Raw genomic sequence first — 12,178 nt, 5'->3', positions numbered from 1 at the left:
CATCCCTTGTCACAAAAAGCCCCAGGGGAACAAACCTGGCTCTTGATGAGATCATCATCCCTCTGGACGTGCAGGATGTGGCCCCTCCTGCAGCTCACGTTGCACTGGGCCCCGTTGTACCAGCCACTGGTGCAGTTCAGCACTGCGTTCTCAATCTCCAGCTTCTGGCAGTCCGTGGCTTCACAGGAGTAGTGGACACAGCTAGGAGGGGTACAAGAAGTGGTATTTTTAGTGGATTCATTTAATTCATCTCACAAGAACAAGTGTGTCTGACTGACAGACTGGTCGCTCGGAGAATGCGCCGAACCCAGTCCGGCAAAGGGCTCCACACCCTCTTGTTACGTCTCCAGAAGGACGGGGGCAGTGGCAACAGCGAGGACAGTGAAGGCAAATTACAGGTCTTGTGGCAAAAGGGAAGAGCCTGTCAATTCTGCAGAACTGCTTTGTGTTCTGCAATATTCATCTGCGCTACGACCTTTCTACTCCTGTCCCATCATCCAACCACCCATCCATCCATCCTGTGAAAGCACTTTCCCTCCAAGAGCAGCCCTTATGCCCCATCCAATTTCAAATCTGCTGAATTCAGGAGTGCCTGATATTGGTGGTGATAAGTGCCTGTGTGCATGTGTGAGGAGGGGTTTCTGCGACAGACACTCTTATCTTCGAGAAACTCGATTGAAATCATCACATTCATTTTATTCCACTTCATGAGGAACACCAAACATCAGCTGTGTAGCTGAGTTGATAAGCTCTTATCAAGCTCAGCAGCATGCTGTCATTTCAGATCTCTCCAGTTGCTGTCCTGCCATCCATAAAATGTTTCCCCGGATGGAAACTGTCTGTTCTCCCTCCAGAAAATTATTGTAACATTTAACATGACTTGTTAAAAGGGATTCTTGTTTTATTTTTATGTACACAGAGATGTCTGGTTGACACAAAATCTTTCACCATCTCTGATGACCTGAGTCAAACATCATAGCACTTGTTCAAATATGAGTATGGGGCAGTCCCTCAATTAAACAGCAGTGAAAATGCTGAGGGTCTGAGAGCATGAGGGGAGATTTAGACTAGATAGAAGGAGGAAATTCTTTTACAGTGAGACTGGTAAAACACTGACACAGGTTGTCCAAAGAAACTGTGGATGCTCCATCCACAGAAACATTCAAGGCCAGGTTGGACAGGGATCTGAGCAACCAGACCTAGCTGAAGATGTCCCTGCTCACTGCAGAGGGGTTGTACTAGATGGTCTTTAAAAGACCCTTCCAACCCAAACCATTCCATGATTTTATATGCAAAGGCTTTTTCTGGATTACAGACAAAATTTCTGGGGTTAAGGACTCCTACAAGGTGATATGTTTTGGCTGAAAATGAAAATGAATTTAATTTAAATAGAGTTAAATTAGATCTGAAGAGGGGAAACACTACTTATTTCAGCATCCATGTGGGTAGGGAAGAACCTGAAATGCAGAAAATTACAGAAAGGGAAAGCAAAGCATCAGTACACATATTTTGAAATGGTTTACAAGCAAGCTATTCCTGTGTCCTAGAAAAAAGGGTTAACAACCACCAAAACCCTTTCCAGCTTAGTAAGCCCTGACTTAGCACGTACATGGTGTTTTGCTGTGTTCAAAACACTGTGCAGACATTATCTAATTAATTTTCATTACACCCCTGCGAGACATCTGGGCTGGTATTGTTATCCCCATGTTACTGATAGAGAAGCACATCTGCACATGTCTCTACTGAGCTCTAGATCAGATTAAATGACAGCATTATGTACCTCCACATCTCATTTCTCTGTTCCAGGCTAGTGCTATATGGGAAGTGCCCACTGCTGGTAATTTAAGGTTGCTTGTTCAGTGACGGCCCTTCCTTGGTGTGTGATGAGCCATAAACCATTTCTACATTTAAAAAGATCTTATTTCCTCATGGTGCACTAAAGTATGGCCACTGACAGGACTGAGGGAGGAGAATTCCACCTCTGTGTTGGCCACCTCCATACCTCTGTATGCAGCAAACAGCGCCCTGTCCATCAGCACCACAGCCCTGACGCTCATCTCTTCTGCAGAACGAATCATCCTTTCCCAGAGCTGACCTACCCAGAGTGATCCTGCCTCCAAGGAGGATCCCCACCCACCAGACCAAGGGTTTCACATGTTCTCCAGTCACTGCAGCTCACAGCCTGACATACTGCCATGGATTTCACTTCATACTGATCAATAGGACTGAGGATGAAATGCCATAAAAGCAAGTAGGCAGTATATCCTCATGCCCAGATGGGCCTCACTGAAGGGAAATGAGGTGAGGAGAACAGCCACGTGCAATTGCCTTGCAAATGCCCAACACAGGAGTGTGAACTCCAGACTTTGCTCTGTTTCGGTGGCAGCTCCCCGAGCCCTATTAATCTGAATTACAAACCTTAACAACCTCATGGCACTGGCAGCTAAGTCCTCAGTTGACATCAAAAAGAATATCTGAAGTTGGCTTTTGAGTGAGAGCATAAGATGATGAATGATGTGTTGTTGAACCCTCCCATCATGTCCCAGTCCCACTGACCCATGAAGGTGAAATCTCACTTTGCCCCCCTCCATTTTTCGGTTGGTGAGGCTGCAATAAAAGTTCCTCCCGTGCCAGGGCTTCAGCAACAAGTAAGTTGACTCATTGAGGAAAAAAGCAAGCACTACTGCCAAGCCACTCTTCTCAGAAGTACATATTGCAAACCTTGACTGCCCATTGCAAAACTCCCTCAAAATCTGAAAACCGTCTTCCACTAAAGTTGGAAAAATAAAATAATAGCAGATTTATTTAATCTAATACTTATGTGAATTAATGTGGCACTGAATTTGGCCTTGAATGGCTTCAGAGGGAGGGCTGAGCCTAAGGAAACCTTTGCAATTTGCACGGAGGGAAATCTGGAGCAACGTCACCGCAGTCAGTGGCATCGCTTTTCATTTCCATCAATGTAAAGGCGAAAAAGAATCTGGTTTCTTGAGTTCAGATCAGGACACCAGATGAGCAAGCCTGGGCTTAAAAGTCCTACAGAACTGAAACACCAGAGACAAAGGCATTAAGAAACACTTATTGTGATGTTCTTCTTTCTGTTTACAAGTCCCCTTGTGGTCTCCTGAAATGGCCAGGGAACATTTTTAGCCACCCCCTCCAGGCTCCAGATTATGCCTCGGTTAGCAGATCATCTGGGCAGCTCTCTCTGTCTGTAACTCTATATGAATGACTTCAGTGACAAACAATACAACCATTCACTTTTTGCAAAAAAACAACCACTGCCACCAAATGTTTCCAATTTAAATATTTCTGGTTCTCTAGCTACTGGTTCCAATTTGGTATCAGCTACTGTCAGCCATAAATCCCAATGAATTTTGAAGTCACGATCCTGAATTGAGTTCTGCAAATGCAGAATTAGGAAGGAGAAATTAATATCTCCAAGTAGGAAGTTTAGACAAAGAACCCATCACATCCATTTGTGGATTACAGAAGCTCTTGCATGGATACTGCCATTTAACAGTGGTCAATCATCACATGTTCCAGAAACTGTGCACTCCTCGGGAAAGAAACAATATAAGAGTATCTGAGAAGGAAATCACTTAGGCTTTAACTCATGTTGATTCCTGGCGTAGGAGAGTTTATCCTGTTTTCTCACAATCAATATTGTATGACTTCATCAAAGCTGCCTGTTTCAGGTCATCCCTGGTCTATCCTAACTCCCCTGAATTCCTGGACCAAAGCTACACAAGGGACCCAAGGATCACTCTAACAATTTACTTGAACAAGTGTTGGTGTCTGGGATATTCCCTGACAAGTGTTTATTTCACTAGGTCCACTTCAGGATTCACTTGTTCCTTCCCCTGGCAGTGTACGATTTCCCAAAACAACATCTTCACACCGAGGCGGGTGCAAGGAGCAGTGGATTTCTTGCGCACATTCCATTGCATGTTAAAAACAGATCAAGGCAGACTGTTTCAATGAAGTAAAAAGCCCTGAACCGAGTTAGCTTCACATGTAGGCTGAAGTTCTGAGCCAGTTCTTTATTCAGATCCATTCTGCCCATCCCTAAGCTAAACGAGCTCAGCCATTAGGCTCTAAATCTGTATTTCTTTGTGCCAATATTGGCCCCAGTTCAGCAAGGCACTTAAATATGTGCTTAACTTCAAAAGCACAGTTAAGTCCCACTGATAGATTTGACTAGAGGGGGATGTAAGCAAATCGCTGAGGGCTTTGCTAAATTGGGGCCTTAGTGACACAATCCTAGAAACATTTGTATTTTAACATGTTTATAGAAAATTATAACAATTAAGTGGAGCTCTTCCTTCCTCACATAAAAACAATCCAGGACTTCCTCTTTCAAGAAGCTTACAGCAGCCAAACTTTCTTTTCCTAACCCTGGGGTCAAGCACTTTTCCAAGAACTCATCTTAACATGGTGCCTTAATTATTTGTTTCCTCCATGAGAGCTCTGACACACAGATATGACAGGTGAGCATAAAAGCTCCCTTGTTATGAGAAGAGCCACACTGTTATCTCTTGTATATGGGAAAAACTCCTTTTTTGACACTCTGGGACAGGCTGGACTGGAGATCTGAACTGCAATTTGGTTTTGTTCTAAGCCACCATACATTCAACTCACACATGTGTAGCCTTCTGAGGGGGTTTCCCAACAGATTTATCCTTACAACAGGTCTGTATTCTCCTCTCTAGAGGTTCCTCTAAAGGCAAGAGCGGGTTCTTTCTCTCTAAAACAAATAAAAATGCAGTATTTTGAAAAGCAGATGGTGCTAGCCCCATTCCTTGCTGTAGAAATAAGTAAAAAAAAAAAAAAAAAAAGTATGAACTGCAAAGGTGGCAATGAATTTGTCTTTGTCAGTGTTCAGCTAAAAGACATCATCTCTTTGTATTAACACAAAATCTCAAAGAATGCCTTTCCAAATCCTGAGGGCTGGGTGGGAACTGGTGAACCTGTGCCACTGGAAAGGATCAAGTCTTTTCCTAAAGAGATATTTGCCTTCAAATCTGGTGTCATGAGAGCGACCAAAAGGATGGTATCACCTATGGTCCTTCTGACAGCAAAACCCCAACTTCAAACTGAAAGAGTCAGAATGCAGCTAAACACAGAGATTTACAGAAAATACTCCCTCCAACCCCAGGTAAGCTCTGGGGGAAGGAGAAACACGAGCCAGCAAGTCCCCACCAGCGTCAGGGCAAATCCTCCTCAGGGACCAGCTCTGCCTCCAGCCTGCCTGCCCCCCGTTGTGTGAGTTGTTCCTGCCTGGGGGGGTCCATATTGAACTGATAAAGCTCTCAAAGCCCCGTCACCCTGCCAGCTTGCAAGTGGGACTGTGTCCCTGGGCGTTTGCAGCCCCACAGGTCTCCCTGCCAGAGTCTGTCCAGGCAAACAAAGAAAACGCATCGCCTTCCACTTTAATAAAAGCCAAATGATGCCGTTTGCCAATTACCAAAACGGGGCGAAGGTTAAAAACCCATTGAATTATAACACATGTCACGGACCAAAGCTTCTATGATTAACAGTTCTGTGAGAAATTCATTAATTTCACCCGAAGCAAGCTGACAGAGATTGTGCTTAATGACAGAACGCAGGGCAGGGGGAAGGCGGCCGAGCAGGGAAAGAGAAAGCTGCATTAATTCACAACAAAAAGAGACGAGGAAACCCTTTTTTTCCCCTTATAAAAAGGAGAAGGAGGGAAAAAAACCAAAACAAAGCAAAACAAAAAAAACACACAGCAGGAGTTGTAAAGAGCGGTTGCATTTGTTCTGCGGCTGAAGATTTATCTTCATCATTTCTTGTTGGGGAAGCAGACAGCAGGAGAGAGCAAGACAAAGAGAAGAGCAGGAGTGGGCTACGTCTCCCTGGGGCTTGTTTGGGGCAGTGAAGGGTGAAGCTTGGAGGATGGCTTTCCATGGAAGCAAGGGGCAGGCAATGGTGTGGTGGCCAGGGGTGGGTCTGGACCCCCCCCAGGTGTCAAACACGCGGGTGTGCACATGCATGGAGGGGGGCAAACCCAAAATCTCTCCTGCAGAAGCAATTTTGAAGCCATAACAGAGAGTTCGTGCCAAGATTTAACCAAACAAAGGAAAGGGAAATCTTTTTGCTGCGCTGTCTAGAAAGCACAAGGTGCTGTACCGTATGGGGCATGAAGACTGGAGAGCTGTGGGCAGCCTGTGGGGTTTGTTTTCAGTAGGAACACGGAGTTAGTGGGAGATTAGGAAGATGGAAACTCCTGAAACTCACAATTCTGACAGCTGAATTGGGGTGTCTACCTGGGCTTTCATCCCTCCTGACTGCAGTTTCCAGGAGAGAAGCAATGGCACCAGGTGTGATGGAGAAGAGGACAGGTCTGGTGACCACAGCAGGGAAATGCCACGGAGGGAAAGCAGCACTTCACAAGAACTGCCCTGCCAGGGATGAGAGATCCCCCCCAGGGATGTTTCTTACCCAGTGCAAAAGACAAAACCCTGACTTTTGAAAACTGCTCTCAAAGGCAGCTTCGGTGCACCAGGGGTGGGAAATTACACCTCTGCTTCTTCACACCCAATTTCACCGTCCACGCCACAAGGCTGCACAGGAAATCATAAAAGTATAATAATTTGAGGTATAAAGTGGAAGAGAAGAACTACCTAGGTCTGAGGATGAAATGTGGAAATAAAGCCTGTCATTTTTACAGCACATCTCCAGCCGTGAGGGAAACTTCTGCTGAAAACGAAAAAAGAGCCCGTGGTCAGTGGCAGCAGAAAAAAAAAACAGCAGATGGGGAGTACAGAGTAGGTTTTTTCTCAAACTCTCTATAAATGTCTATAGGAGGATGGAATGGATTTTCAAAAGAAGTAATGATGACTGAGGGTACCTATAAAGTTCAATGAGACTTTTACATTTAAGCTCCTTTTTCTCTAAAATATTAACTAGAATACATAGTTCAAGAAAGAAGAGTGAGCACATGTTTTATTTTCAGTTATTAAGTTTTCACTAACCCATGGGAGGGATCCATTCACCTTCAAAATAAAGGCTGTGTTAACTTTTAAGGGTCGATATATTTCTTTTCCCTCTCAATTTTAAAATCTGCACCCTTGCCTAGAAGTGTCTGTATCTGGCTATAAATCCTCTCCAAGCAAAATAATTCTCCTTGAACAGAGAGAAATAATACCTCTTGTAGAGAGAAGCCAAAAGCAGGCAAAAATATCCATGTTGACCTAAGGAAAATGAAAGCAGTCAAATTGATGCTTACACATAGGAGGGAAAGTTCCTTTAAAAATTAAATAAATACTCCAAAAATCATATTAGGCAAATGCAACCAGAGGGGAAAAGGGGAGAAGGGAAGGATTGGCAGTATGGAACTGGCACTCTAAGGATGGGGAGACCATGAGCACAGGAGGCAGAAAACCCTTATCCAGCTTCTCAGCTGGTTAAGAATAACTTTTAAAAAAATCTCTCCTGTGTTCTTCCTGGATTGGGTAAAACATCCAAGGAAAAGGACAGCAGTGACAGCAAAGGTGTCACCTAAATTTCCTGGCTGCACAACTTAATGCACAGCTCAGATACCTGAATTGCTTGGAGTTTCTTGTACAGAAGAAAGCAGACATGGTCACCTCAAGTGATCTTATCACAGGGCAAATTGGGGATTCTGCACTGTAAACTGTCACCAGTGGAAAAATCCCACTGTTTTCAATGGCCTTTGCATCAGGGCTTTACTTCAGAGAGTTTCGGGTTCCTTGACAGACATGGGAAACTTTATGACGAATCCAGAATTGAAATGTTCCTTTGAACAAGTGAGGCTCGGATGAAAGTTTTTGAGAGCAAGGGGCTGAGAGGGTTCATTGCATCCTGAAAACAAAACGATGCCAAAAAAAAAAAAAAAAAAAATCAAGAAGAAGAATAAGAGGGAAAAGGCGGGTGATTCTTCCCCAAGAGATTTCTAAAGGTTGGTTTGCTGGGCTGCAGAGGCTCACTGAAGCTTTGCCTTAGGGGAATGCATTTTTTATTAAGGAAATAACTTTCTAAACACAGAGCACTTCTAATTCCATAAGTGAACAAATGGTTCAATTCCTACTGAAAACTTGAGAGGGAGGAGGAACGTGGTCCTGTGTCTCAGCCCTCCCAAGATCCCTGTTGCTTCTCACCATCTCCTTCCAGTGGGTTTTTCTCACTCTTTTTCTGTCCCAGTCCTGCAGTGGGAATTGGCCAAACTTCCACAACCAGACTTCTCATCTGAAACCTGATCCTGCTGTCTTTGGGCCTCTGAATTTAAACAACCTATTGCACAGAATGATCAGACGCCTCGAATCTAGGTCAGAACACACTGACTGGATTGATTTAGCTATAGATATGCTCTTCTTTTTTTTTTATTTTATTTTTCCTTCCCTCTCTCCCTTCTCACCCTCCCACCTTTCCTGGAATAAAAGCAGGCCCTCAAAACAAGCCAGAACATTATCAAAAAACCTGACAGCTTGCTTAGGAGGCTGAGCAGAGGTTTGCTGGGATATGCAACTTGTTTTACTATTGCTGCCGCTATGGTATGACGACTGCTCACAACTTTGAATTCACAAAGGAAGAAAAAAAATTATTCTTTCAGGGGTTTTGCTAAATTCTCTCCTCTTCTTTTCACTGCCTCGCTGAAAGGATCCATGAAGCTGCCGCACCAGAGGCCAGGAAAGGTCACAATCTCTGTGGGATGCTGTAAAGCAGAGACTGAGAGGGGTTGGTGGTGATCTATTGATGTGTCTGTAATAACAACAAGAATAAAACGGTAGCCATAAACCTTTCATCCTGGGGGGTCCCACAGAGCTTTTCAGAGCGGGGGGCCGGATCCAGAGGGGTGCTGAGGGTCCTTGCCCGGCCGTAAAGGCCCTGCAGATTGTCGATGGCCACGGATCTGCTGAGCACCTGGCAGGATCCGGCCCTGCCGGGGCACAAGCATCACTTTGTCTCTGCGCAGTCCCTTCCGTGGGAGGTCCCCGTGGCCCTTGGGCAGCACAGAGTGGTTCGGGTCGGAGCGGTGTGTGAGCGGCCAGAGCGGTGCCGGGCTGGGGAGCACACGCAGAGTTAACTGGCCCCCAGCTCCGAGCTCGGGATGAAAGAGGGGAGGAGAAAGGAAGAGGAAATAATTCACTAACGGCATCCCCCGTGCGGGTTAAATGTCCCATCCATCCCGATCAATGAGAACACTGCCGGGGTTTTTCGGCGGCCACACAAAAGGGTCAGCAGGGCTCAGCTGCTGTGCCCCTCCTGCCTCCCCCTGACCCCCGGACGGTGCGGGGGGCGGTGGGTGGCGAGGCAGAAGGAAGGGGATGACGGGCTCACCTCTGCTCCGCCGGGCTGTAGGTCTGTCCTCGCTGGCAGCTGCTGATGGTGATGGGGTCGAAGTTGTGGAAGGAACGCAGGGCCACCCCGGAGATGGCCACAAACTGGGAGCTGAAGCTAATGAGGACAGCCTGGGTGTGATAAAAAGGGTGACTGAGGTCATGGATGACGGGGATAATCAGGGGATTGTTCCTGCAGCTCAGGACGTGGACACCTGCCAGAGGAGAGACAAGATCAGAGGAAGGGTCAGACTTAACACAATTGCTTCCCGAAGCCGTGGGCACTTCAGAGGCATTTCACCCATAGGAATGGCCCTATAGAGCTGAAAAGTTATAGTAAGCTGCCTGGAGGGGCTTCTCAAATCACTCTGGAGATCTTAGTGGAGAAGTATATCCCTCCAGACAGCTGAAGAAAGGCTGCCATTCTCTCCACAAGCGCGGCACAGGCTCTCAGAGCCGTTTCTTTAGACCATAGCTACGTTTCTATTGTGCCCCGTTAAATCAGGAGCAACCATCATGGAGGAAGCGGAGTTGCACTATTGTCAGACTGGTCTGGGAGAGGACAGTTGGAGCCTTTATCTGGTGCATCAAACGGTGCCGGCAGGCTGGGTGGCTTTGTGCACCAGGGGCAGGGCACCAATGGCTTGTTTGGAGTTGTGCATGTCATTAGCACTCAGTGGTAAACTCCTCTGCTTGAGCTCTACACAAAATGTGCCCACTTTTTTTTTTTTTTTTTTTTATACGGTTTTGAGCCTTAGGTTATCTTGCTCTTGGGTGGAAAAGGCAAAGATGGTGCTGGAGAGAGAAATGAGGGTGATGGTCCCACTGAGGATTTTGCAGGGGATCTCACTTGAGAAGGAAACAGTGCCTTGGGAAAATAAAAATGTCTCAAGGTTGAGGTGCACAGAAACACCAGAGAGCTGGCAAGGAGACTTCTTAATCCTTTTTCTCCAGCAGACGAGGCACTCAGTGAGAGCTGGGGAGAATTTCCCACCTTCAGGTAGAGGCAACCTGAATTCAAATGGGCCAGATCCATCTCGGGGGGGTAAGGCAGAGGACAGACAGGTGTCTGCTGGCCTCAAAATTCATTAATTGAGATTTATGGCCTGACACTGCCTGCAAAGCCCGGCCTCTGCAGCTCCGTGGCATCACTCCGAGGATCAGCTTGGCTCCAGATCCATTTGCTTCACTGGAGCTCCCCCAGCAATGGCTTTGGCCCAGGCCCTTTGGCTACCCTGACACACTTACAAATTTGAAAATAAAGTAAACTCTATTTGCATGTTTAACTGGCTCAGGGATTTCTGTTATTACTTTTTTTTTTCCCCCCAGTTCGGATTTCTTGACTCAAAGGGGGAAGAATAAAAAAGTTTTCATTTTTCTCCTTAGAAAGTGATTTCCTGTGAATTAAGACAGACTTTTTTACCACGCTCTTTAAAACTTTTATCTCCCACCCTCTACTTAAAAAAAATCTTCCTGTAATAAAAAAAAAAAAATAAAAAAAAAAATTAAAAAAGCAACTCTCTTTTTGTTTTGGTCTTCACCTGACCCTGGAATAACCTCCCTGTCTACTTGCCTCCCACAGGCCTTTTGATATCAGCTCCTTGTGGAACGGTGCACGTTTCTCACTTACAAACAGGTGCAGTTAATACTCAAAATCCCGGGTTCCCAAATTCCTTGGAAGTTTCTGCCTTCTCTGATGGAAAGCCAAGAAAGAACTTATGGTATGAGGCTGTTTATTCACTTCCATTTCATTCCTCGCTCTCAGGTGGTGTCCACAACCAAACAGACCCTCAGAGCTGTGCTGCACTTGCTGCTGCTTTCTGACCCACACAGGGTAAATGGGAGCTCAACAGGGTCATGCAACTCACCTGCCTTCAGGAACTGAAGACCTCTCGTGGTGACCATGCAGGGGATCAGAGCTGCCTCATGATCACTCCCATTTCTGGAGCTCTGCACCCACCTGTTTGATGCTCAGCAGCTGAACCCTGTCTACAATGGCTCTGAACTAACAGAGCTGAAGTATTTGGCATCCCAACCTTTCCATTTCCTACCAAGACTCAGAATAAGCTTCACATTGTTTTCTGGGAGTCCACATGGTAAAAACTTGTTCTGATCAAGGTGAAACTGCTGGTCTGGATAGGATGTGTTTTGCTCATGGGGGTGTCTTTAGCACACTGAGGATTGATGGAGCTTTAAATTATTGCTAGTTCCTTTTGGATGTACTTTTAGTTTGCCACTATTTTCTACATAAGACTGATGACTGTCTGAAGTCAATCCTGTACCCAGTGCATGCCAACACTTGCACCTCAGCTGCAGTTTCCAGCTTTCCAAGGTGACAATTCAAACACATGAAATACAATATCCAGGAAAAGGACTTAATGCCAGAGCCAGAACTCAAGACAAAACAGCAATGGGGATCTCTGCCTGAGTGAGAACTGCTGGGTTGCTGGGTAGCCTACCTAAACCTCTCCCCTGCCCCAGGCAGCCTCTTCTGAAAGGTCAGAGGGGCTTTTCCATGATGAAGGCAGCACTTCTGAGGATGTCCAGGCATCAGGATGAGCCCTGCCAAACTTATGTTGCAACTTCATTGAGGATTTCAAAACCTAACCCTTAGTTTCCTCTTTGCTCCTCTTTCTTGTTCTCTTCATCTCACAATCTGTCTGTGTGTCCCTATAAAATGTCACATTAAGTATTTGTTGGCAGCTCGTGTCTCCATCATTTATTTCTCAGAGGGAAAGAGTTATGTGCCACTGTTTTGCGAAAGGAGGAGGATAAGATTAATCAAAGGGCTCTGGCAAACTGGGAGCTATCCTGACTCAACCTGCACAACTTGCTACAGATCTCAGTTCATTCTT

The 12,178-nt window shown here is 45.7% G+C and overlaps 1 protein-coding gene across 1 annotated transcript in view; it reads right to left on the bottom strand.

Annotated features, from left to right (window-relative positions):
- The window catches only part of PAPPA (pappalysin 1), a 172,833-nt gene that overhangs the window by 39,747 nt on the left and 120,908 nt on the right, over positions 1 to 12,178 (bottom strand). The window contains exons 14-15 of the mRNA XM_027896673.1: positions 9,325 to 9,538; positions 36 to 201 (exon numbers count right to left, since the gene is read on the bottom strand). Of these exons, the coding sequence (XP_027752474.1) occupies positions 36 to 201; positions 9,325 to 9,538 (380 nt within the window). The remainder of the gene's footprint in view (positions 1 to 35; positions 202 to 9,324; positions 9,539 to 12,178) is intronic.

Source organism: Empidonax traillii, unplaced genomic scaffold (genome assembly GCF_003031625.1).
Source record: "Empidonax traillii isolate 1590-97213 ecotype Southwest subspecies unplaced genomic scaffold, ASM303162v1 scaffold510:size820377, whole genome shotgun sequence".
Taxonomy (NCBI): Eukaryota; Metazoa; Chordata; class Aves; order Passeriformes; family Tyrannidae; genus Empidonax; species Empidonax traillii.
This window is presented reverse-complemented; position numbering and strand designations above follow the sequence as displayed.